Source organism: Herpailurus yagouaroundi, unplaced genomic scaffold (assembly GCF_014898765.1).
Source record: "Herpailurus yagouaroundi ecotype Mexico unplaced genomic scaffold, PumYag 188, whole genome shotgun sequence".
NCBI lineage: Eukaryota > Metazoa > Chordata > Mammalia > Carnivora > Felidae > Herpailurus > Herpailurus yagouaroundi.
Window position 1 is genome coordinate 36,574,832 of NW_024412419.1, and position 24,546 is coordinate 36,599,377.

General features: G+C 40.2%; 1 protein-coding gene and 1 non-coding gene across 2 annotated transcripts in view; both read right to left on the reverse strand.

The window, feature by feature from the left end:
* Positions 1 to 1,356: 1,356 nt before the first annotated feature.
* The window catches only part of BUB1 (BUB1 mitotic checkpoint serine/threonine kinase), a 48,381-nt gene continuing 25,191 nt past the window's right edge, over positions 1,357 to 24,546 (reverse strand). Inside the window, exons 16-25 of the mRNA XM_040496707.1 lie at positions 21,859 to 22,033; positions 19,790 to 19,877; positions 15,485 to 15,723; positions 14,180 to 14,323; positions 5,246 to 5,361; positions 4,765 to 4,926; positions 4,442 to 4,599; positions 4,175 to 4,349; positions 3,503 to 3,609; positions 1,357 to 1,675 (exon numbers count right to left, since the gene is read on the reverse strand). Of these exons, the coding sequence (XP_040352641.1) occupies positions 1,480 to 1,675; positions 3,503 to 3,609; positions 4,175 to 4,349; positions 4,442 to 4,599; positions 4,765 to 4,926; positions 5,246 to 5,361; positions 14,180 to 14,323; positions 15,485 to 15,723; positions 19,790 to 19,877; positions 21,859 to 22,033 (1,560 nt within the window). The 3' untranslated portion in view covers positions 1,357 to 1,479. The remainder of the gene's footprint in view (positions 1,676 to 3,502; positions 3,610 to 4,174; positions 4,350 to 4,441; positions 4,600 to 4,764; positions 4,927 to 5,245; positions 5,362 to 14,179; positions 14,324 to 15,484; positions 15,724 to 19,789; positions 19,878 to 21,858; positions 22,034 to 24,546) is intronic.
* On the reverse strand, positions 18,061 to 18,200 carry LOC121044648 (small nucleolar RNA SNORA29). Its single transcript, XR_005797410.1, has one exon. It is a non-coding gene; the product is annotated as a small nucleolar RNA SNORA29 (small nucleolar RNA).

The following is a 24,546-nucleotide window of genomic DNA, read 5'->3' on the forward strand; positions in this document are numbered from 1 at the left end:
CTCGCGGTCTGTGAGTTCGAGCCCTGCATCGGGCTCTGTGCTGACAGCTCGGAGCCTGGAGCCTGCTTCGGATTCTGTGTCTCCCTCTCTTTCTGCCCCATCCCCACTCATGCTCTGTCCCTCTCTGTCTTAAAGATAAATAAAACATTAAAAAAAAAAATCTTAAAAAAAAAAAAATTCATGGAAACAGAAATCTTGAGTTCCGAGACAGATGACAAAGTGGGACAAATATTTGTACCTCACATACAAGGGACTCCTTCAGGTTCACCTGAAAAAGATCAAAATGGAAAGGGGACAAAGACTAGAGAGTTCACAGAAGAAGAACACACATAGCGCTTGAATATATTTGGCCTAATTTCAGAAGAGAATGCAAATGGACAGAGTAAGGAGATACCATTTTTTCCATGTCAGAGCAGCGTATGTGGAGAGCCTGATCCGTGCTTTTAGCGCAGGCGTAGGGGAACAGATGTTCATTCGTGCTGGCGCAGCCTGTATGGGGGCTATTTGCAGATCCTGACACAAAAGTTTAAATGCATTCACCTCTGCATTCTAGGAATGTTTCTAGGAATTTACAGATACATCATATAACGAAAATATTATACAGTCCTTAACAAAAATGAGACCATCCTCTATGTAGTAAATATTCTATATATTAAATTAAAAAAACCCTAATTATGCTAGTTAAATATGAAAAGTGTACAGAAATAGGCTAAGAATCATTTTGGGAAAGATTAAAAGTGGGTCATGGCTGCTTCTGGAATGGGGTACCTGCTGGGTGGGAGTAAGGGAGGAGGCGGTTCACTGTGCTCCTGAATTGGGAGTTGCCTCAACTTTCTTTACATCATAATGCTAAGGAAAGAAGGAGGAAGGCCTGGAGGAAGGCTGTTCAGTTCAGTTTATAAGACCCTTCCAGCTTTAAATGTCAAAAAATGCTAAGTTGCCTGTTATACAGCTTATGAGACTATTTTCAAGATGGGGGATACTCTTTTGAATGGTACTTTCCAAAAAAAAAAAAAAAAAAGGAAGAAGCTTAAGATTTATAACTGTAATATTTCCTATGGACAGCACTGAAGAACAGGTACAATAAAGAATGGTCAAATTCTATCCATAAAAATGTGAAGTCTTTTGAATATCATTTGAAAAATTTTTGTCTATTTTATACAAATATAAACCCTCAACTTAGTAAAAAGCTGTCTTGCTTTTTGGCTTTTTGGCTAAAGTGAACAGGTTGGTATTAAAAGTGACTTCAGGGAATGTTCACATCCAACTTATTTTCACGAAGGCTTGCATTTCAAGTGCCACCCGCCCCATCAGCCTGCTATACTTTGTTGAAATATTTGTAATGACTAGGTCACATGGACATGTGTTGTAGACTTTATTTTTAAGAAATATTGACATAAACAACAAGTGTGGAAAACATCAAGGGTCAAAGTGAGTACGTGAGCATTTACAAAGTGATTTTTAGGGAATGTCCGAATTTTATTTTCGAGAACGCTTATATTCTAAGAGCAGTACGATCAGCCTGTTACGTAGGGTCTTAATCTTGTTTGTATAGTGTTGTTGAAATATTTTCCTCAGCTTTTGCCTTAACAGATCCAAAGATGGAAGATGATGACAATCTGGAATATTCAACATGATGTGAAAAAATTCACTCCACATATCCAGATGAGGAAGCCTGGAGAGACAACGCATGGATACAAGATAAAATGTAGTGTGCAACACGTGGGGCCACCTCACTCCTGCCTCTGGCTTCTACATGCTCGGACGGCTGAATAGAACTTCATCTAAACACATTATAATGCATCAAGAATTGGAATCTATTATAGGTAAGAGAAACTGAAGATCTAATTAAATGTACACACCTTGCTCCAAAAACATGACTTAAGTAGCTTAGAAATAATAGCTCTTCAGCGGAGAACTGTCTGTCGGTCTGTCTATCTATCTATCTATCTATCTATCTATCTATGAAAATCGATCTGCTTTCCGCTAGCATTATATACCATACTCCCAGAATCTGCCATTCTGGCCGAATGGTTCTGATGGGCCTAACTGCGTATGTGCCGGGACCAGGTAGGCAGGCTGGACTACCCAGAATAGAGTTCAGATTCAGAGTTCCAACTACTGTGATCATTAAAATTAACTGTGAAAACCCCACAGCATGGAGATAAGGCACTGGGGAGAAAGCAGAATACAACTAGATTTGAGTTTCAGACAGAATATTCAGCCCATTACTATCAGGCCTGCTGAGGGTTAAGATTTTTCTCTACACTAGTGGTCAGAGACAGAAGCCTTCTGAATAACCCTCTGGTCCTTTGATTATGAGCGAGAGAAGAGATAGAGTATTTACTAAATTTGATGACTCGTTATGCAGAATAAACCATAGCTATAAGTTTTCCTTCAGGGCCTGGATCTAATCTTACTTATAAACTGGCACTACATTTTGTAAAATTACCACCAACTACTTTTGTATTTTTGGTCGGGCTGTGTGGGTGTGGGTGGGAGGGCTGGGGGAGTCCCAGCTTAAATTTCTTCAAGATAAACATGTGAAACTCCATTACACTTTTTGCACGCTAAAGGCAAGTGTCCTTTCCTGCGTATGTTTTTATACCTCAAAAAAAGTTAAGAGAAGTTTAACTGATATAGTGAACCTGCACGTACCAAATCCTTGAACATTATTATAGCTTATTCACGTGACACTATTAAGAGAGCCATCCATGTTCCCAGAAAGAGCTCTAGTCTAGTCATTAATTTTCACTATGATTTTATAGATGAGAAAACAGTCTTACAAAAACTACAGTCACAGAGAGATAGGACCTAAAAGCCTATCCTGTGACAGACAGCTGCCTCATCATATGACTTCATAATTTACAGAGCACTTTCACGTACATGATTTCCTTTGCTTCTTATGAGAAACATCTTAGGAGGGGAGCCTGGATGGCTCAGTTGGTTAAGCGTCCGACTTGGGCTCAGGTCATGATCTTGCAGTTCGTGTGTTCGAGCTCAGAGCCTGGAGCCTGCTCTTCTGTGTCTCCCCCCCTCTCTCTCTGCCCTTTCCCTGCTTACACTCTGTCTCTCTCCCTCTCAAAAATAAACAAACATTAAAAAAAAGTTAAAAAAAAACCCCAACATCTTAGGAAAGTACGCTCGGCATTATTCTCATTTACAAACGCGAGAAAACCAGCAAAAGCTTGAGGCTCAGTGACACCAGGTGGTCTCTCTAAAGGGTAAAGAGGAACATCTGAGGGCGTACAGGATGCTGACCGTGTGGCCAGGAGCTTTCACTGGAGGACATTGGCTGCCCCACACTGTCTGGGATCCGGGAACAGCAGCAGCGGGGCTTTGTACCCTGCTCACTGGGCCCCGCGTCCAGGACTGTGCTGCCTCACCGCACCTCCCAAGGCAGGGCTTTTCCACGCAGCGGCAGAGATCTGTTCTCCACCAGATGGAACCCAACATTCCACCACGCGTGGTCTTTCACTGTGGCACCAACGCGAATACTCACCTCCTAAAAAGACCTTCGGGCTTCCAAACTCCTCCTTCGTTTTTCACTTTCATGTAAGTGCCAAAAAGCATGCAGTACACTGTTGCGGCCACTCCAAAGTAATCAAGCTACAAAGGAAACGTAAGGCACGTGTGACTGAAATAGTCACGCGCACAAGAGTACATGAAGAGGTCTCTCTAACTTACGCAGCAGGTAGATAACCACAGGCTTTTACTTTTAAGTAATTTTGGAAGAAATAAATAAATAGCTTATTCAAACCCCCACCGAAATGCCCTGGTGAGTAATGCCTGTGTGGGCTTTGCTGGAGGCTTCCCGGCCACCGCCTCTTGAGGCAGCCCCTGGGAAAGCCGTTCTCCTTGAGCCACTGTGTGCTTCTCAAGTCCTCCGTTCTGTCTAGGGGCAAACGCAGTGCTCCAGCCTGTCTTCCACACGGGTAGCCTGGAGTCTTCCCACCTCCCTCCCCTGCGGCTCTGGTGGCTGGTCTCCACCTGCCCTCCGAAGCCTCTCGCCATGGAATATGTGTGCAACTGAAAACACTCGAGCATGGTCTTAACTCCCAGCACAGGAGAGGATGAGACCGGCTCAAACTAACTACAGCCCCAAGTTCATTTGTAAAATATAGTAAGTATGATAAAGGAATCAATTCTCAACTCTCTCACTTCAGTTCTGTACCTGGTAGTTCCATGGTTTGTTGCTGAGCATCTCAATACACTGAAAACCAGATGTTTCACACCTTGCTGTAAATGTAGTTCCTTTCGGAAAAAGTTTCATATCTATACTCTGCCCCAGGTCAATCAATGCCAAGCCAGCAGATATATCATCATCGTCACCATCCTGTTCCAAAAATCTATATTAAACACAAACAAGGGCCAGGCGGCATGAGCACAAATAATGGAAGGCTGCTGGGAAACAGAACTGCATTGAAAGTGCAACACTTGCCTGTTTCCAAGTATGAAATTGTCTGGCTTAATGTCTCCATGAATAATTTCACAGCTGTGCACTTGTTCGATCATGTAGAGCATTCTGAGCGCAAAAGAGAGGACTAGAGCTTGAGGCATCACCTTTTCAGGGGTATTTTTATAGAGATTGATTGCATTCTAGAAACAACAGAGAGTGGAATCCCGAATTGGTTGCACAGGATTAATGAGATTAATGAAACAATCCCACCTGCCACTCCGACAGAAGCTCCAACCGCAAAAGGTCCGAGCAGGGCACAGGCCAAAAACGTACTTCCAAATCATGTTCACATCAAATTCACTCACCAGCAACGTGCCATAGCTGTAGAGATCGCCTACCAACACACTGCCATTCTGGAATAAGTGGGCGGAATAGAATTTGATGAACATGTGTCGCGTGTTTGGCTTTAGTCGCTCCATCAGCTGGGTCCCGATGTAGAATTCCCAGGGGTTGGCAGGCTTCTGGACCTGCAAGTCAGGTATGTGACATTCACATCCAGTCTCACATTCTGGAAAATGACAGCCAGAAAGCAACGTGTACCCCAACAAACGATGTGGGGTAGAAGGTGATGACAGGCTACGGACTGTTGCCGAAGCATGGGGTCTGCTGTGAGGTCATTTGTGGCAAGGCCATCCCGAATCCTTGCTGGACAGTTTATGTTTCTTAATTGTGGACTACAGACCCAAACGAAGTCACTGTTGTCTCGAGAGAGAAAAAAGGGGGCTGATGAAATCAAGTCCTAAAATTCATTTGTACACTACACAAAAAACTGCTCAGATTATTTACCTTTAAAACGAACTTCTGTTTATTTTTGGCATCGTTCATATCTCCATGGGTAACTTCATAGACTTGGGCAAAGGCCCCTTCTCCAAGAAGGTGATCGACGTAGACCAGCAAAGAACCTTAGAAGACAGATGTGTCAAAGTGGGAAAAAAAGGTTCAAAACATCATTTTTGGTAAATTGTGTATTTGTAGAATTTTCTTGGCGCTTGTTTGCCTTCATACATAAAAATGGATATAGCTCCCTCAGGAAATGTTTTCCTTGTGTTAAACAAAAGTTAAACACCTACCACAAAACAGCCTCCCTTTTTACATGGCATGTGGGGGGACCAAAGGCAGCACTGCTGGGCACCAGGCCTGCCACTTTACGGCAGGAGTGGGCAGACATCCTCTCTTTGCCAATATTCTCAGGTTTAAAGGGGTGATACCTGCACTGCGTCCTTGGCAAGACTGCTGATCCTGTAAAGTGCTGAACAAAGCTCTACGTACACCTTTGAAAAATGCCAAGTGGGGCGCCTGGGTGGCGCAGTCGGTTAAGCGTCCGACTTCAGCCAGGTCACGATCTCGCGGTCCGTGAGTTCGAGCCCCGCGTCGGGCTCTGGGCTGATGGCTCAGAGCCTGGAGCCTGTTTCTGATTCTGTGTCTCCCTCTCTCTCTGCCCCTCCCCCGTTCATGCTCTGTCTCTCTCTGTCCCCCAAAAAATAAATAAACGTTAAGAAAAACGCCAAGTGTTTTACACTGGGACACAAAGCGCAGAGTATAACTGTACCAATATTTCTCATAGAATACTTAACATTTTTTTATTAAAGTAAAAATTTTATTTTAGATAGTTTTCAATTTACAGAAAAGCTGCAAAGATAGTACAGTTTGTTTGCTCTGCATCCAGTTTCCTCTATTGTTAACTTTCTTTTCTTTTCTGTATTTTTTTTTTAACATTTATTTATTACTGAGAGACAGAGCATGAGCAGGGGAGGGGCAGAGAGAGGAGGAGACACAGAATCCAAAGCAGGCTCCAGGCTCTGAGCTGTTAGCACAGAGCCCGACGTGGGGTTTGAACTCACAAACCACGAGATCATGACCTGAGCCAAAGTTGGACACTTAAAACTGACTGAGCCACCCAGGCGCCCCTATTGTGAACTTTCTTTTTTTTTTTTGAAAAAATTTTTAAACATTTATTTATTTTTGAGAGACAAAGCATGAGTGAGGAAGGGGCAGAGAGAGAGGGAGAAACAGAATCCGAAGCAGGCTCCAGGCTCCGAGCTGTCAGCACAGAGCCCAACGCGGGGCACAAACCCACGAACTGTGAGACCATGGCCTGAGCCGAAGCCGGACGCTTAACTGACTGAGCCATTCAGGCTCAGTTATTGTTAACATTTGTTACATTGTTAACATTTGTTAACATTGTTAACATTTGTTACAAATACAGAACCCACACTGGTATGTTACTAAGCCCAAGCCTATCCGGATTTCACTAGTTTTTCCTTAATGTTCCAGGACAAATACATCAAATCTCCTCAGCCTCTGACAGGCTGTGACAGCTTCCAACTTTTGGTTTTAGATGACCATGACACTTCCAAGGAGTACTGGTCAGGTGAATTGTAGAATGTCCCTCAAATTGGATCGGTCTTGCTATTTTTCTAACACTGGGGTTACTACTGGTTTGAGGAGAGACTACCAAGGTAAAGTTGCAACAGATTTTCAAAGTAATTTTAAAAAAATCCACATGTTCAAAATCAAATATACAAGAGCAGACTTCCAGTTTCTAATGTGGCACTTTCAGGAACTTGGAAGTCATCACTCCACTCCCCACAATAAAAAAAGAAAAAGCTACACAAACCGAAAATCGACAACTCATGTAAGAGCCATTAAAGAACTGAGGTCACAGGGCACACTGCTGCCCCCACTGGTGGATACATAGAATAACAGCTTGCCAGAGCATAAGCCCAGGAGCAGAAAGCACCCCTGGAGCCAGTAGCTGGGGGATTACAGTACAACTAATGTCTCAGACCTTATTTAAGAACAAGTCTCAGGGTGCCTGGGTGGCTCAGTCGGTTCAGGGTCCAACTTCCGCTCAGGTCCTGATCCAATAATTTGTGAGCTCAAGCCCTCAGTGCTAACAGCACTGAACCTGGAGCCCACTTCAAGTTCTGTGTCTCCCTCTCTCTCTGCCCCTCCCCTGCTCACATTCTGTCTGTCTCTCTCTCTGTCTCTCAGAAACAAACAAACAAAACATTAAAAAAAAAAAAAAAAAAAAAGAACAAGCCTCAGGGGAAACCCAAAGCCAACAGGGGAGACAGAAATAAGGCCACAAATGGGAACTTTAGTCTCTATGGTGGCAACAAACAGTAAAGGCAGCCTCATCTCAAGACAGAGAAGCATAAATCTTACACCAAAGGCCTATTTTATCTCAGTACATCAGGTCTGGCTGCTAACAAAAATTACAAGCATACACAGCTTGAAGACACAGGGCAAGTATCAGAGCCAGACAAACATACAGCAAAGATTTTGCAATTATAAGACCAGGAACTTTGTTTAAAAATTGTGATTAATATGCTAAGTTGTAATGAAAAAAAGAGATAATATGCAAGAATAGATGGGAAATACAAGCAAATGGAAACTCTGAGAAGGAATCAAAAGGAAGTAAGTGCTAGAAATAAAAAAAAAAAATACCCCACTTATAACAGAAATAAAGACTGTTTTTGATGGGCTCATCAATAGGCTGTACATGGCTGGGAAAAGAATCAGTCAGCTTGCAGGTATGTCGACAGAAACTTCCAAACGTGATTTGCAAAGAAAAAAAACATTAAAAGATAGAAAAGAATGTTCAAGAATTGTGGGACAATTACAATAGGTGTAACAGATGTGTAATGGGAATATTAGCAGGCAGAAGAAAAAGAGGAGGAGACAAAATATTTAGAGTTATAATGGCTGAGAAATTCCCAAAATTAATGACAGACACTAAATTAGGGATCTAGGAATCTCAGAGAACACAAGGCAGGAAAAATACCAAAAAGTCTACACCTAGACAAGTTGTATTCAAACTGCAGAAAATCACATAAGGAGGAAATAGTGAAAGAAGCCAGAGGGACAAAACCATCTACCTACAGAACAGCAAGGATAAGACTTACATGGACTTCTCTTTGGAGAGCACACAAGCAAGAAGAGAGTGGAGTGAGTGTTGAAAGAAAAACCTCCAAATCAAAAATTCTGTATCCAGTGACATTATCCCTCCAAAAGTGAAGAAATAAAGACTTGCTTACACCATGATTAAAGGAATGTGTCACCAGCAAACCTGCCTTGCAAGCAATGTTAAAAGAAGTTTTTCAGACAGAAGGAAGAGGAAATACGCCAGAAACTCAGATCAGAAGAGTGTAGGAAAAGGAGTAAATGAAGATAAAAGAAAATCTTTTATTTTTCTTATTCTTAGTGGGTCTAGCAGGGAACTCTTCAAAATAATAAATTGCTACAATGTGTGCAATAAGTACAGCTTAGGACAAGTGAAATGAGTGACACTACTGTTCTAAGGGACAGGAGGGAAGAACTGGTAACATTCTGTTATAAAGTACCTGGCACTACCTGCGAGCTGGTATAATGTTCACTGAAGGTGGACTTGGGTTAGTTTTAAATGTATAGTGCAAACTCTAGGGCAACCACTAAAAATGAAGTATAACTGATATGCTAACCGAGAAAACAAAATCACATAAATACCCAAATAAAACCAGAGAAGGCAGAAGGAAGAAGACAAAAAAAGGGAACAAAGAACAAGGGCAGTGAATAGAAAATAGCAACAAGCATAGTAGATATTAATCCAGCTCTATCAACAATCGGTCTAAAGATCAACAGACTAAAAATATACCAATGAAAACAGAAACTATGACAGGCGATAAGAATACAAGACCCAGTTATATGTTGTCTATGAGAAAAACACCTTAAATATAAAGACACAGATGGGTTAAAGTAAAGGGATGGAGGAAGATATGCCATGTTAATTAATAAACAGAAGGCTGGGGCAGCTATTCTAATTTCATACAGAGCAGACTTCAGAGTAAGAAAAGTGATCAGGCATTAAAAGGGGCATCAGATAATGATAAAGGATCAATTTTCCGAGAAGACATAACTCCTTAATGTATATGTCTCAAAATAGTGAGGCAAAAATTGATAGGACTGCAGGAACAACAGATGAATTCACTATTCTAGTTGGAGATTTCTACACCCGTCTTTCAGTAATCGATAGATCCAACAGGCAGTTGGATCCAACGGGCAGAAAATCCAACAGATTTTGGATTCCAACAGTTGGATTGGATCCAACAGATCCAACAGGCAGAAAATCAGTCAGGGCATGACTGACTCGAACAGCAGTACCAATCAACTGGATCTAATTCACATTTATGGAAAACTTCATCTGACAACAGCAGACTATACATTCTTTCTAAGCTCACGTGGAACGCTCTCCAAGACAGACCATTCTGGGCCGTAAAACACACCTTTACCAAATTAAAACAACAACAACAACAACAACAAAGAAATCATACAAAGTAGGTGCTCCAACCACAGTGGAATTAAACTAGTAACCAATAAAGAAAGATAGCTGGAAAGCCCCAAAACACTTGGCGATTAGACAACGCATAATTCAAAGAAGAAATTTAAAAATATTTTGAATTAAAAGAAAATGGAAACACAATTTATTAAAATTGTGGGATGCAGCAAAAGCAGTGCTTAGAGGGCAATTTATAGGATTAAATGTGTACGTTAAAAAAGAAAGATCTAAAATCAATAACTTTAGTTTCCACCATAGGAAACTAGAAAAGAACAAATTAAATCCAAAGCAAGCAGAAGAAAAAAGTAATTATAGCAGGTATCAGTGAAACTGAAAACAGAACATCAACAGAGAATATCAATGAAACAAAAAACTGATTCTTTGAAAAGATCAATAAAACCCATAAGCCCCTACCAGGTTACCTAAGGAAAAAAAGGGGGAAGGACATAAAATACTAATATCAGAAACGAAAGAGGGGACATCACTAAAGATCCCATGAATTAAAAATGTTAATAAAGGAATACTATGAACAACTCTGTGCCCACAAATTTGATCACCTCAGTGAAATTTCTTCCTTCACACAGGAAGAAACAGACAAAAAATTGAATTCATAATTAACAGCTTTCCTAAACAGAAAGCACCAGGGCCAGATGGGTCCACTGGTGAATTCTTTTTAAAAAAAAAAATTTTTTTTTTAACATTTATTTATTTTTGGGACAGAGAGAGACAGAGCATGAACGGGGGAGGGGCAGAAAGAGAGAGAGAGACACAGAATCGGAAACAGGCTCCAGGCTCTGAGCCATCAGCCCAGAGCCCGTCGCGGGGCTCGAACTCACGGAAGTTCGCTTAACACGGAAGTCGGACGCTTAACCGACTGAGCCACCCAGGCGCCCCTCTAGTGGTGAATTCTACCAAACATATAAGGAAAAAATTATAGCAATTCTCTAGTCTCTTTCAGAGGATAGAATACTTCCTAATCCCTTCTATGAGGCCAGCATTACCCTAATACCAGAAACAGACAGTTACAACACAAGAAAATTACAGAACAGTATCTCTTATGAACATAGATATAAAAGTCCTCAACCAAATATTAGCAAATGAAATCCAAAAAAAAGTATAAAAAGAATTATTTACCATGACCAAGTGGGATTTAATCCAGGTATACAAGGCTGGTTCAATATTCAAAAATCAATGAATAAATCTATCATACCAACAGACTAAAAAGAAAAATCACATGATCCTATCATAAAAACAGGAAAAGTGTTTGATAAAATCCAACAACACGCATTCATGATTAACAGCTCTCTGCAAAGTAGGAATAGTGGGAAACTTCCTCAAGTTAATAAAGAACATCTACCAAAAAACCTACGGCTAACATCATACTTAATGGTAGAAACAGATAAATGTTTCCCCACTAAGATCAGGAACAAGACAAGAATTTCTCCTCTTATCACTCCTGCTCAACATTATACTGGAAGTCTTAGCTGATGCAATCAAACAAGAAAAGGAAATAAAAGGTATATGGATGGGGAAGGAATGAAACAGTTCTCGTACACAGATGACAGCATTGTCTAGCCAGAAAATCCCAAAGAATCAACAACAAAAAAAAAATCTCCTGTAACTAACACATGATTATAGCAAGGTTGCAGGATACAAGGTTAATATATAAGTCAATTGCTTTCCTATGTACTAGAAATTAATAAGTGGAATTTACAATAAAAAAACCCACAATACTTAAGCATCTTCTAAAACGAAGTAACTTAGGTATTAATCTAACAAACTATGTACAAGATCTATATAAGGAAAACCATAAAACTTTGATTTAAAAAAAAAAAAAAAAGATCCAAATAAACAGAGATAGTCCACATACATGGATAGGATTGTCAATATGTCATTTCTTCCCAACTTGATCTAGAGATTCAAGGCCATACCAATCAAAATCCCTGCAAGTTATTTTGTGGCTACTGACATACTGATTCTAAAGTTTATGTGGGAAGGGAAAAGGCCCAGACAGTGAACACGAAGAACAGTTTGGAGGACTGACACAACATCAAGACTTCCTATAAAAGCTACAGTAATCAGAGCAGTGTGGTCTGGACAAATAGATCATGGAATAGAAGAGAGAGCCCAGAAACACAGCCGAACTAATATACTCTACTGATCACTGAGAGAGCAAAGACAATTCAATTAAGAAAAGATAGCCTTTTCAATAAATGGTGATGAAAAACTAGACATCAACATGCAAAAATGAATCTAGACATAGAACTTATACCTTTCATAAAAGTTTACTCAAAATGAATCATACACATAAATGTAAAACATAACACTATAACATTACTAGAAGGTAACACAGGGGAATAGGTAGGCGACTTGGGGTTTGTTGATGACCTCTTAGACACATACCAAAAGCATGATCCATGAAAGAAATCTATTGATAAACTTGACAAAATTTAAAAACTTCTGCTCTGCCCAAGACACAGTTAATAGAATGAAAAGCCAGAGACTGAGAGAATATCTTTGCAAAACACTTATCTGATAACGGTTATCCAAAATACACAACTCTTAAAACTCAATTAAGAAAATGGGGGAAAAGACTCAGTAAGAAAATGAACTGATTTTTAAAAAATGGGCAAAAGATCTGAACATACACATCACCAAAGAAGATATACAGATGGCAAATAAACATATGAAAAAATTTGCAACATCATTATATAATTAGGGAATCACAAATGAAAAATAATGAAATGCCTTTCAATACACATCTATTAGAATGGCCAAAACCCAAACTACTGACACCACCAAATGATGGTGAGGATACGGAGCAACAGAACTCTCATTCATTGCTGGTGGGAATACAAAATAGTACGAACTCCATTTGAAGGCAGTTTGGCAGTTTCTTACAGAAGTAAACATACTCTTACCACCTGTTCTAGCAATCACAACTCATTGGTATTTAACCCAAATGAACTGAAAACTTATGTCCATACAAAAAGTGCCTATGAGTGTTTAGAGCGGTTTGTTCATAATTGCCAACACTTGGAAGCAACCAAGATGTCCTTCAGTAGGTGAATAGATAAATAAATTATGGCACATTCACACAATGGAGTATTACTCAGTGATTGTAGAGAAAGAACTGTCAAGTCATGAGAAGACCAAGAGACCTTAAATGCATACTGCTACGTGAAAGAAGCCAATCTGAAAAGCTTGCATACAGTATGATTACAACTCTATGACATTCTGGAAAAGGCAAAACTATGAAGACAGTAGTTAAATGATTAGTGTTTGCCAGGGTTTCAGGTGGAGGGAAGAGATGACGAATACATAGAGCACAGGACATTTTGGGGGCAGTGAAACTATTCTTTATGATACCATAATGATGGATACACATCATTACACATTTGTCAAAGCCCATAGATTGTACAACACAAAGAATGAACCCTAATGTAAACTATGGACTTTAGTTAATAATAATCTATTAATACTGGCTCATCAACCTTAACAAATATACCACACTAATACAAGATGTTAACAGGGAAACCTGTGTGTGTGTGTGTGAAGTATATTGTGAGAAGTCTTGCTCCCACTGTTGTCCACATCCACTCTATTAACCATTTGTTAGTTTTGAGTATGTTTCAAGGGTTCTCTGGAAATAGTATCAAATATGAATATATTATCTTCCCCCTTCTTAAGGAATGAAAGACAGCATATAATACAGGTTGGCCCTTCCACTTAACAGCCTATTTTGGACATCATACCTATCAGTACAGAGAAAGCCATATTTTCCTGTAGAGGTCCCATAATTTACTTTAGCAGTCACATAGACACCTGTGTTGTTTCCAATCTGCCATTTTTACACACATACATGTCATTCTGAACATATGCAAGCATATCTGCTGAAATTCTTAAAAGCGAATGTCTGGGGCGCCTGGGTGGCGCAGTCGGTTAAGCGTCCGACTTCAGCCAGGTCACGATCTCACGGTCCGTGAGTTCGAGCCCCGCGTCGGGCTCTGGGCTGATGGCTCGGAGCCTGGAGCCTGTTTCCGATTCTGTGTCTCCCTCTCTCTCTGCCCCTCCCCCGTTCATGCTCTGTCTCTGTCTGTCCCATAAATAAATAAAAACGTTGAAGAAAAAAAAAAAAGCGAATGTCTAAAAGTATATGCATTTTTTTACTTTGATAGATATTGCCAAATTGCCCTCTGTAAGTTATAGTCCCAACAGCAATCAAACTCCTACAGTTCTGGCTTAACAAAATGCTCTCAGCTTTATCCTGTAGATAAAACTACTCGAAGTGGGGGTGGGAGTGTAGGGGTGGTACCGGAAGGGAAATCACACGTGCATGGGTTACCATCAACTTCCCAGACAAAAACAAGAGTTTAAAAGTCTGTTACCCACATAGTCCTTACCCAGTTGAAACTCAGTCTTGGGCTTGATGGCTGGAAGTTTACATTGCCATTCATAAGTATTTGGATAGGATCTCACTGGCTTAGAAAGCCCAGATAAAAGTTTGAGAATCAACTTATCATCCCATGGATTCTCAACAGTCAAATCTTAGAAGGAATGGGAACAAAAAAAGAGAATGAATTCAGTACCCAAGAATTTCCCCAAAGAAACTATAGATAAAACAAATGGAGACATTCATTAAATAAGCTTTCAAAAGCTTCATCATTAAAAGAGCACTGATTTAAATAATAACCGTTCTCAAATATCAAAATAGCTAGTTCTGCATAGTTCATTATTTGTTATTTTTGATCTACAAAGTCAGATCAGTATGTAGTTGTGACAAAGGAAATGAACACCAAGGGCACCTGCTCCACTTGCCCAGAACTGCTAGATTCTGCCTTTAACATTATTATGTCTTAAAGGCAGACCTGGATCTTAGTTACTCCTAACATGCTCAGATATATATTCTTTAACTTGCTTTCCCACTCGGATTTACAAAACACAATGCCTTTTGATACTTATATTATCTATGAGCAATTTCCATGGATGAGATGTACTTTAGGTTCACAAAAGAAATAATTTCTAAAGGGAAGAATAAAGTTTCTGTCCAATTTATGCTATAAAAATGCTTTTAGTGGTAGTTTCAAAGACTAATCCAGCATGATTACCATGTACTTAGTGCTAAGCCTATGTAGGACACTGTTCTGAGTACTTTATGCTTAGTAATTCACTTGGTCCTTACAAGATTCTGAAGTAGAACCATCACATCCACTTTACAGAAAAGGAAAGAGGGCCACAGAGAATTGAAACGATCTTGGCCAAGATCATGTGACTGCCTAAGAGGAGAAGCTAGGACTAGAACCTAGTCAGTCTTCAGAGTCTGTGCTCTTAGCCACTGTGCAAGACTATACAAGACTGTTTCTGAATAACCAGGGGAAAGGAGTTAAGCACTGAGCCTGTTTACATTTCTGTAAAATAGGGATACCAGTCTTAAATTAAATTCCTGGCACAGAGTAGACCCTCCAATTCTAACTCCCTCTTTCAACAGTATTTGTTTTGATACTTTCTAAAATTAAAGGAGATTCAGTTGCCCTTCAAGTATGCTACCATTGTAGCACACTCCGACATGGTATGCAAGTTTTGTCTGAACTTGTGGTCTACTCAATGACATTCAAGTCCCTGTTCTTTGAGCTTCTTTCATAGAACAGCTTTCACCAGGCTATTGGCCTTATGCAGGGACACAAGTAGGACTGAATATGTGTTCATACTTGCAACATCAACATTCCCAAGTGAATTAGTCTGCATCCATTCTGCTTGGCGCCCAGCATTGGCATCTGATGCATCTTCTGCAACGGCGAGGTCAGTGTCTATGAGTTTACAAGCCTCAAGGCTCTGCTGTACCTCACTGGTTAGCACACCGTCTGCAGGAGGCTGGCTCACACGGAGCACGGATGCTGAAGATACATCTGTAGGGAACGCTGGTTCTGGGCTTTTCTCTTGAATGGGACTGAATGTGTTAAAGGGATAGACAAGAGGAAACAAAACACCACGTGATTACAAGTCTATTGGATTTGATCACACAAAAAGTCCCACAGAACAGTTTCCTTTCCATTCTGGGAATGACATTTCAAAATTGCTTCACAAAGAGTTGAGTAAAGCATTTTCTTCAGATAAACAAATACTTACAAATACAGCTAGTACAATATGAACAGAAATAAAATCAAAGACATGGAAATATATTCAATAAATAGGTGAGGGAATACACTGGATATTCTTCAGTGATAAACATTGGGCGGGATGGGTTTATTTGCCCAAGCTGTCATCTAAGTATCACTACTATTATCAAGACTGACTATTTAACTTTATCCCCAAATGGCTTTTTTCACAGCATTGAAACAAACAGAAAATGCCATAATCCAACAACCTAACACCAGTGTCTTTCTTTATGCACACACATATACATATATAGTTGATCTGTATTATTCATGGGTTCCATATTTGTGAATTCACCTACATGCTAAAAGTCATTTGCAAACCCCAAATCAATACTCATGGTGCTTTTACAGACATGCAAAATGGTGAAAAGTTTTAGTCACCAACACACGCGTTCCCAGGGGAAGTGAAATAAGGCAATGCTCTGCATTCTTGTCTCAGGTCTCACAGTATAAACAAGTGCCATTGCATGGTATACTTAGTAATGTGTTTTTCTGAATTTTTGTTGGTGATTTCGCTGTTTAGGATGTTCCCCAAGTGCAACGCTAAAGTGTTGTCTAGTGTGCCTAAGTGCAAGAAGGCCGTGATGTGTCTTACGGAGAATATGTGTTAGGATAAGCCTTCTTCAGGTATGAGTTACAGTGCTGTGGGCCTGAGTTCAATGTTAACGAATCAACAATGTTTATTAAATAAGGTGTCTGTAAACAAAATGTTGTGAACAGAGGCTCACAGGAACCTGTGTATCTCCCCTATGAATAACAAATGGCTCCGTGTTGGATAATGCAGAGTTTGCAGTGACTTTATACAAAAGAACCAGTGAAAATAATAAGAATTGACTGTGTATGTATTTTTATACACATAATTCTCCTCCACCTTCACATCCACATATGCACAAACATATGTATAAATTTTTACAAAATGTATATTTTGAGAAAAAGGACTTTGTACATATAACTTGATGTTTCATTCTTAATTAAAAAAAATTTTTTTTAACGTTTATTTATTATTGAGAGAGAGAGAGAGAGAGAGAGAGAGAGAGAGCGAGCATGAGCAGGGGAGGGGCAGAGAGAGGGGTAGGCATAGAATCCGAAGCAGGCTCCAGGCTCTGAGCCATCGGCACAGAGCCCGATGCAGGGCTCAAACCCACAAACTGTGAGATCATGACCTGAGCCGAAGTCTGTCGCTCAACCAACTGAGCCACCCAGGCGCCCCTCTTAATTTTTTTTTTTAAGTTTATTTCTTTTGGGAGAGAGAGAGAGAGAACGTGAGCAGGGGAGGGGCAGAGAGAGGGAGAGAGAGAGAATCCCAAGCCGGCTCTGCACTGTCAACGCAGAGCCCAATGTGGAGTTCAAAACTAACGAACTGTGAGATCATAACCTGAGCAGAAATCAAGAGTCGGACCCTTAACCAACTGAGTCACCCAGGTGCCCCTTCATTCTTACTTGACAGGCATTTTTCTTACTATGAATTTTTTAAAAAAAGAAACTAATTTTGGAATAGGAATAATTTTAGATTTAAAGAAACGTTGCAAGGATAATAAAGAATTCCCAAATACTCCTCACCTTTCCTCTACTGTTATCATTTCACATTACAGAGGCTTCCCTGTCAAAACCAATAAACCAACATTTGTTATACTATTAACTAACCTCCAAACTTCATTTGGATGTCGCCAGTTTTTCCACAGGGCCCTTTATTTGCGCCCAGATCTGATCATGGGTACCGTGTTGTATTCAGTTGTCAGGTCTCCTTACTCCCTTCTCATCTGTGACAGTTTCTTAGTGTTTCCTACTCTCCCAAGACCTTGTCCTTTTTTAGGAGTACGGGCCAGGTATTTTGTAGAGTGTCCCCCGATTCAGGTTTCTTGGAGGTTTTCCTCATGACTAGACTGTGAGTATCGGTTTTAGGGAAGAATATTCCAGAGGTAGAGTGCCCTTCTCATTGCATGACTACCATGAGCTATCACTTGTGAAATTAACCTTGATCATTTGGAAAGGTTGTGTCTGCCAGGTTTCTCCACAGTCCTAGCATGGATTTGAATCACCACACTCCACCTAATCCAGTGGGTGTATGCTGGAATAGAATACTTTCCTGGTTTTTAGTAAGTATTGTCAATATTTTATTTTACTTAGTTAATTTTCTGTTCAGCCATTTCATATAGAAGGAGGACACAAATAAATCCTCCCTCTTCAGATCATGGCAATTTTAATCTATCCCATAAGCATAGCCACCAAAATCTATTATTGGGAGAAAATGTGGTAGTCAAATGGGAGTATTTCCAATATTTTATATTACAACAAAACATAGTAGAGGTACCCATGTACACAGAAAAAGCTGCTTCCAAACGCATATGTATTGCTATTAAGTTATGTGAGTACCCAATTACTGTGGGTGCATAAGTCATCAATAAAACCCTTTTCCCTTCTCCATGAGAATTTGAATTTTGGTAACTTTCTAGCTCCTCTCCCCTGAAAACTGAAAACGTAAGAGTATCACTGTCAACACTGCTTATGGTAAAAAATAACCATTACTGGTAACTGCATTCTAGACTGAGAGAATTAGGAATATATGCTGGGAATCCACAGCTTCAGGCTTCAAGGTATGACGACTCTTGTAACAGGCCTGTCCCTTGTGGGGACTCTGGGATCTAAATCGAGTGTTGCAAGAGCCACTGGCACACTAACACCCATGGAAATAAGGCTTCTAAGCCAGGGAACTTCTGTTCCCTCGGTCTTAAGTGTTTCCTTGCAACTTAATCATCTCACAGGGTCAAAGACAGTTATTACCCTGGCAACTGATTTTTGTCCTGTATAGGTCTATGTTATGCCAAGGGTGGCTTACGGCAGTCTTGTGATTCAGACGTTTAGTTGCAGGTGGGAAGGTTGCAGGTGGGAAGATTGCTGGTGAGCCTATCGAGCAGCATTTTAAATTAAAAGGCAAGATCTGTTAATTTGCGTGTTTTTTTTTTAAATTATTAGTGAGTTGACCATTTTCTACATGTTTATTCATTTTCTTTCTTTTGTAAATTCTGCTCATGTCTTTTGTCCAATTTATTTACCGGAATCTCGCTTTAAGAAGAGGTTTTTAACAACAAGAGGCAGCACAGTAGAGTGGTGAGAGCAAGCAAGGCTTTTGAAACTAGAGAAATGGGTTCAAATTCCAGTGCTGCAATCACAAGTTGTATGACTATAGGTCATCTATTTTTTTTTTTTTTAACTCTCTAGACCTGGTTTCTTCATCTCTAACGATGAAAAGGATAGTTCCTACAATTAATTTACTGTAAGGATTAACCAAAGGGTACAGTGCACAAAAAGTGTCAGCATCATACGGGAATATAATAAATACTCGAAAATTGTAGCTACTCTTAGCGTCTGTTGCGTTTCCCAGACTATTCAAAACAGTGCAACTTTACTTCCGCAAAGCACTAGCGTATGCTGCATCTGCATTTTGTACCAATACCTAGGAGGCCGAAACATTCTATCTTACTCCTCTTGAAAGAAAGTTATTGCCTTTCTCAGTTAGAACGGATGTAAAGAAAGAGATGCGCATTTGCTCGGTTCCGCAGTAGTTTTCACGCGCCAGGGTCTTTCGCTGGTCAGAGTATGTAAGGCTCTGCTCTCCAAAGGAGTAGAAGTCAGTCACAGGAACTGTTCCCATAGACTCTCTGCTACCCCAGCTGCTTCTCTCACTGCCCTGATGTGGCCAGCGTATGGTACATAGAGAGAGAGTACCTTCTGGCTTATCCCTGCGAGTCCATGAAGTCTCTGTTTGCGTCGAAGGGTAGGAATTAGGTATTCCACCACATCCTAAAAGCAAAGCTAGAGTGACAGTGGGTGACAGAGGCACACGTGCCCTCATAGTACCTGAACTTTCTGTCTTTTGAGGGTTCCACCACGTTTTCTTCACGAGAATCCAGAGTCACGTGGGGGCACTGTTTTGCTACCACGTTTTCTGAAATATGGAGAAGATGAGAGAGAGACGTTATGCATGCGTGTGTCCATACACACATGACCTCATATGGTTATAAAGTCCAGGATTCCTTCTTATACCAACTTTCGTTGTAATTTCAAAATAGCATTCCATGGTAAAATGTTCCATAATGTTTAAAAATGGGAAAAAAAAAAAATCACTAAAATTTTTTTTACCACCACTACCATTTGTGAGCATTTCAACTCCATACAATCCTTCAAGAGAAAAGGGTCGGAAGGTGGCAAGTCAGTTCTGGGCGGGATGAGCAGCCTACGGACTTTACCGGTATGGTGGAGGGCACACCCTGCTTCAGGAGAACCTGAAGACAAGGACGTGGAGAGAAAAACGCTGCAACGCTTCTGGGGGTGGGGGTGGAGATTTGCGGGTCCTTCTGTCTAACTGCTTTATTTAGTCCGTTAGTGTTTAGTTGGTTAAACTGATTTAGAGTGTTTGTATCTGGAAGCTACCTGGCAACACTCACCATCACTCCCTTTAACTAAAAACAAACCAATGAAAAGTGTCTATGGAAAGACAAGCTAGGAAGGCAGAAATGTGGAGTATACCTCTACCAATGATGCTAAGACTACATACAGCCAGGTATTACACCGGACTAAACTATCAGCTAGTGCCTCACCAGACAGCTGCTAATCCTTTTTAGAACTAGAACACCAGCTTCTATTTATCTAACTGACGTGCAAATACTACAAGAACAGGCAATATTGACTCTCTGAAAGACTCTACTGAGTAAACTAGTTTTCCCAAATGGAAAACACTTGGAAAAATTTTTTTATTAAAGTGACAAGCTTGTGATGGCACTTGGCAGTTGTCCAAGTTTCAACTGAACTCTCCTTCAAAATCCAGAAAAGAAATGTAACATACTGAGCTAGTACTCTAAGAGAAACTTTTTAGTCTTTGGTTAAAAATGTATAGGTCTATAGGCTCAGACTTTATAGTACAATATACTTCCACGACGTGGAGTGCAATTCTTTGAGCGTTCTTTCATTATTGCTTTGGGGAACAATTACTATTTTTAATAAAAGTGTCATCAGTGGGGCACCTGGGTGGCTTAGTTGGTTAAGCATCCGACTTCAGCTCAGGTCGTGATCTCACAGCTCATGGGTTCGAGCCCTGCATTGGGCTCTGTGCTGACAGCTCAGAGCCTAGAGCCTGCTTTGGATTCTGTCTCCCTCTCTTTCCCTCCCCCACTCGTGCTCTTTCTCTCTCTCAAAACTAAATAAACATTAAAAAAAAAAAAAAGTTTTTTTTAAGGTGTCAGCAGTATTGGAATTTGGCTAGTAAATTTGTAGTCATCAAAATGGTAAAGTGGTCCCAGACCTTATTGTATGTATTTTATTGGTTGGTATTTAATTTTAATAGGTTGGTAATAATTATTTGCACTCAACGCCCATGTCTTATAGTAAGGTTCAATTCAGATAAAGATCTTTGATACAGGAGTGTTATGTCTAGGGGAAATAAGGACTGTGAGTTTTATTATTACTCTCGTGAGGTCAGTCATTAAAAAAAAAATACCTGATTTTCCCGAGTGTAGCACTTGGCTATAACTCTAATGTAAGATTTGTAGACATACACCAAGGACTAAAATTTGCTATTTTCTACTCTTAAAATAGACCTGTCCATAGTGGTCATTTTGTTTGCAGTAAGCATAACATAAACCTAAATCCTGTACAAATGGGTTGGACTTTGCATATCTATGTTCAAATGCTTCTATAGGTTTTCCTCCTGTTCCACCTATAATCTAAGGTATTAAATTTCTAAAATACACAGACTTTAAGAAAACAATATACCAAAAGAAAAAAATCATATATGTAATAATACAGTAAATGGACTTGAAGCTTCTTCTTTATAATTTTTCAACTTCCATTTAGGATTTCCAAGAAGAAAGCTAATTGTGCAAGAACTGAAGCTGGCAGAAGACAACATGCTAACGTAGTGCCACACACACCTTTGTCTTCCAGAGCGTGCACGGAGTCCCCTGGTGGCTTGTGGAAAGGAGTAGATGCAAGCTGTGCAGCAGAGGTGAAGGCTCCCGGGCTCTGAGGACTGGGCGCCAGGGTTTTGTTGCAGCGGATGCCCCATACGGTTGAATCATCTGAGAACTCTTCAGTGTGAGGTACTTCCTGCAACAAAAGAGGAGCTGAAAAAAAAGCAGCAATCTCCTTCTTTCGTCCACAAAATGTAACACACTCATACTTTTTAAGATTCAAAAAATGAGAAATTAAAGTATTTTTTTAATGTATATTTATTTTTGAGACACAGAGACAGTGTGTGAGCTGGGGAGGGGCAGAGAGACAGGGAGACATAGAATCCCAAGCGGGCTCCAGGCTCTGAGCTGTCAGCACAGAGCCCGATGCGGGGCTTGAACCCACGGACTGTGAGATCGTGACCTGAGTTGAAGTTGGAGGCCCAGGCACCCCCCCCAAAAAATGAGGAATTAAAGAGAAAATACATGTCACCCCTGGCTAACATAGTCAAGGACATTGTGGTTCCGTTCTCCCCAGAAGTGGGACACACCCCAGTGGAGTCGCACTGCATTCAAGGGTCACGTTTTATGTTCCAATTTTTATTTATTTTTTAATTTGAAAAGCCTAGATTTATAGAAGAGTTACAAAGATAGTACAGAGTTCCCATGTGCATTTTGTCAAACTTCTTCTGATGTTAGCATCTTATAGAATCCTGGCGCATCTCTAAAAACACTACTCCTATAGATGCTATTTGGATTTCATCATTTTTCCACATGTCCCTTCTCTGTTCCAGGCTCCAGTCCAGGACACATGTGGCATATAGTCTCCTCTAATCTGTGCCAGTGTATTGGTCTGTCTCAGTCTTTCTCACATGGACACTTTTGAATACTGGTTGGGAGCTGTGTACAATGTCCCTCCCATTTGGGTTTAAATTTGGCCTTTCATATGTTTAGACTGGGGTTATATTGATTTCAGGGAAGAATATCAGGGGTAAAGCGCCCTTTCTTGTTACATCCTATTAGGGGATATATGATATCAACACAAATTATTACTGGGGATAACCAGTAATAACCAATAACCAGATCAACCAATCAATCACCTGGTGAAGGTAGTGTCTGCTGGGTTTCTGCTCTGCAAGAAACTATTTCTTCCTTTCCTGACCCTTATTTATTCATAGCAAATCATAGTTAGCCTACACTCTAAAGGAGATGGGGCGCCTGGGTAGCTCAGTCAAACATCCGACTCTTGATTGTGGCTCAGGTCATGACCTCACGGTTCCTGAGATCGAGCCCCGTGTTACGCTCTGTGCTGACAGCGCAGAGCCTGCATGGGATTCTCTGTCTCTGCCTCTTCTCCATGCACGCTCTCTCTCTAAAAATAAATAAACTTAAAAAAAAAAAAAAAAAAAGGGAAGTAAATGAAGATCCACTTCCTGGAGGGAGGGATATCAAAGAATTTGTGGACAGATGTTAAAACAATCACATTGAAAATGTGAATGAGATACTGCAAGGCTATACAAATACCTTGTTCCTTCTTAAAGTTTCACTCACTAATTTTAATATTCATTTATGGATCTAGCTTGGAACAATGATTACTGTGGTGTTCTAATGGCTTTTTCTATTACCACTCATTCCTTCTCTGTTTATTACTTCTCATTTTTACTTCTACTTATTAATTCTTCTGTAAGGAAGTTTTGTTTTGTCTTGTCTCCCATTTATTTGTATCATTGTTGATATTTATTTTATTTCTTGGGTTATAATCTGATACTACCTTATTCTATTTATTTTCTTGTTCAAATTGTGCCTGGTCTGGTCACTGGCTTATTCAGGTTGGCTCCTGAGTTCTTTTGTTATGCCATCTTTTTTTTTTTTTTAAAGCACTTCCTTACTTTCTGGCACTACAAGATGCTCTAAACTCATCTTGTATTTTTCTTCTTCAGCCTCAGAATTAACTGTTTCTCCAAAAATGCAATGGCCAAGTTTTAGAGTCTATACACAGAGAGAAACTGCTGAGTCAGAATTACACTAGGCAAAGCCCTTTAGTTGCCAATAAAATGCCACCCATGGTTTTAATATGCAGTGCACAGATTTTATATAGCCACCGTATCTCCTCCAATGCTGGAGGAAACACTGGCTGTTGTTTCTTCAGATGAACACAGGATAAAGCAATTGGCTTATGCTTAGGGACAGGATGCAAAAAATTCATCATGGATTTTTTGGCCAAAACACATCTGGTTGAACAGTTCGGTGAAATGCATCTATGAATTGATGCCACTATATTTGAAATCCAGTCCATTATTTGGAAGTTTTTAGGAAGGCCAAAAAGTTCATCAGAAGGATTAGTGAACTGAGCGATAATTTGTTCAGAGAATCCACTGTGGGGGCGCCTGGGTGGCTCAGTCAGTTAAGCGTCCAACTCTTGATTTTGGCTCAGGTCATGATCTTATGGGTTCGTGAAATCGAGCCTCGTATTGGGCCTGTGCTGAGAGCATGGAGCCTGCTTGGAATTCCTTCTCTCTGCTCTCTCTGCCCTACTCTCTCCCTCTCTCTCTCTCAAAATAAATACATAAATAAATAAATTAAAAAACAAAAACAAAAACAGAATCCACGGTGGAATTAAAACTACGAACCAGGGTTTAGCACAGCTTTTCAGTGCTAGAGTCTGACCCC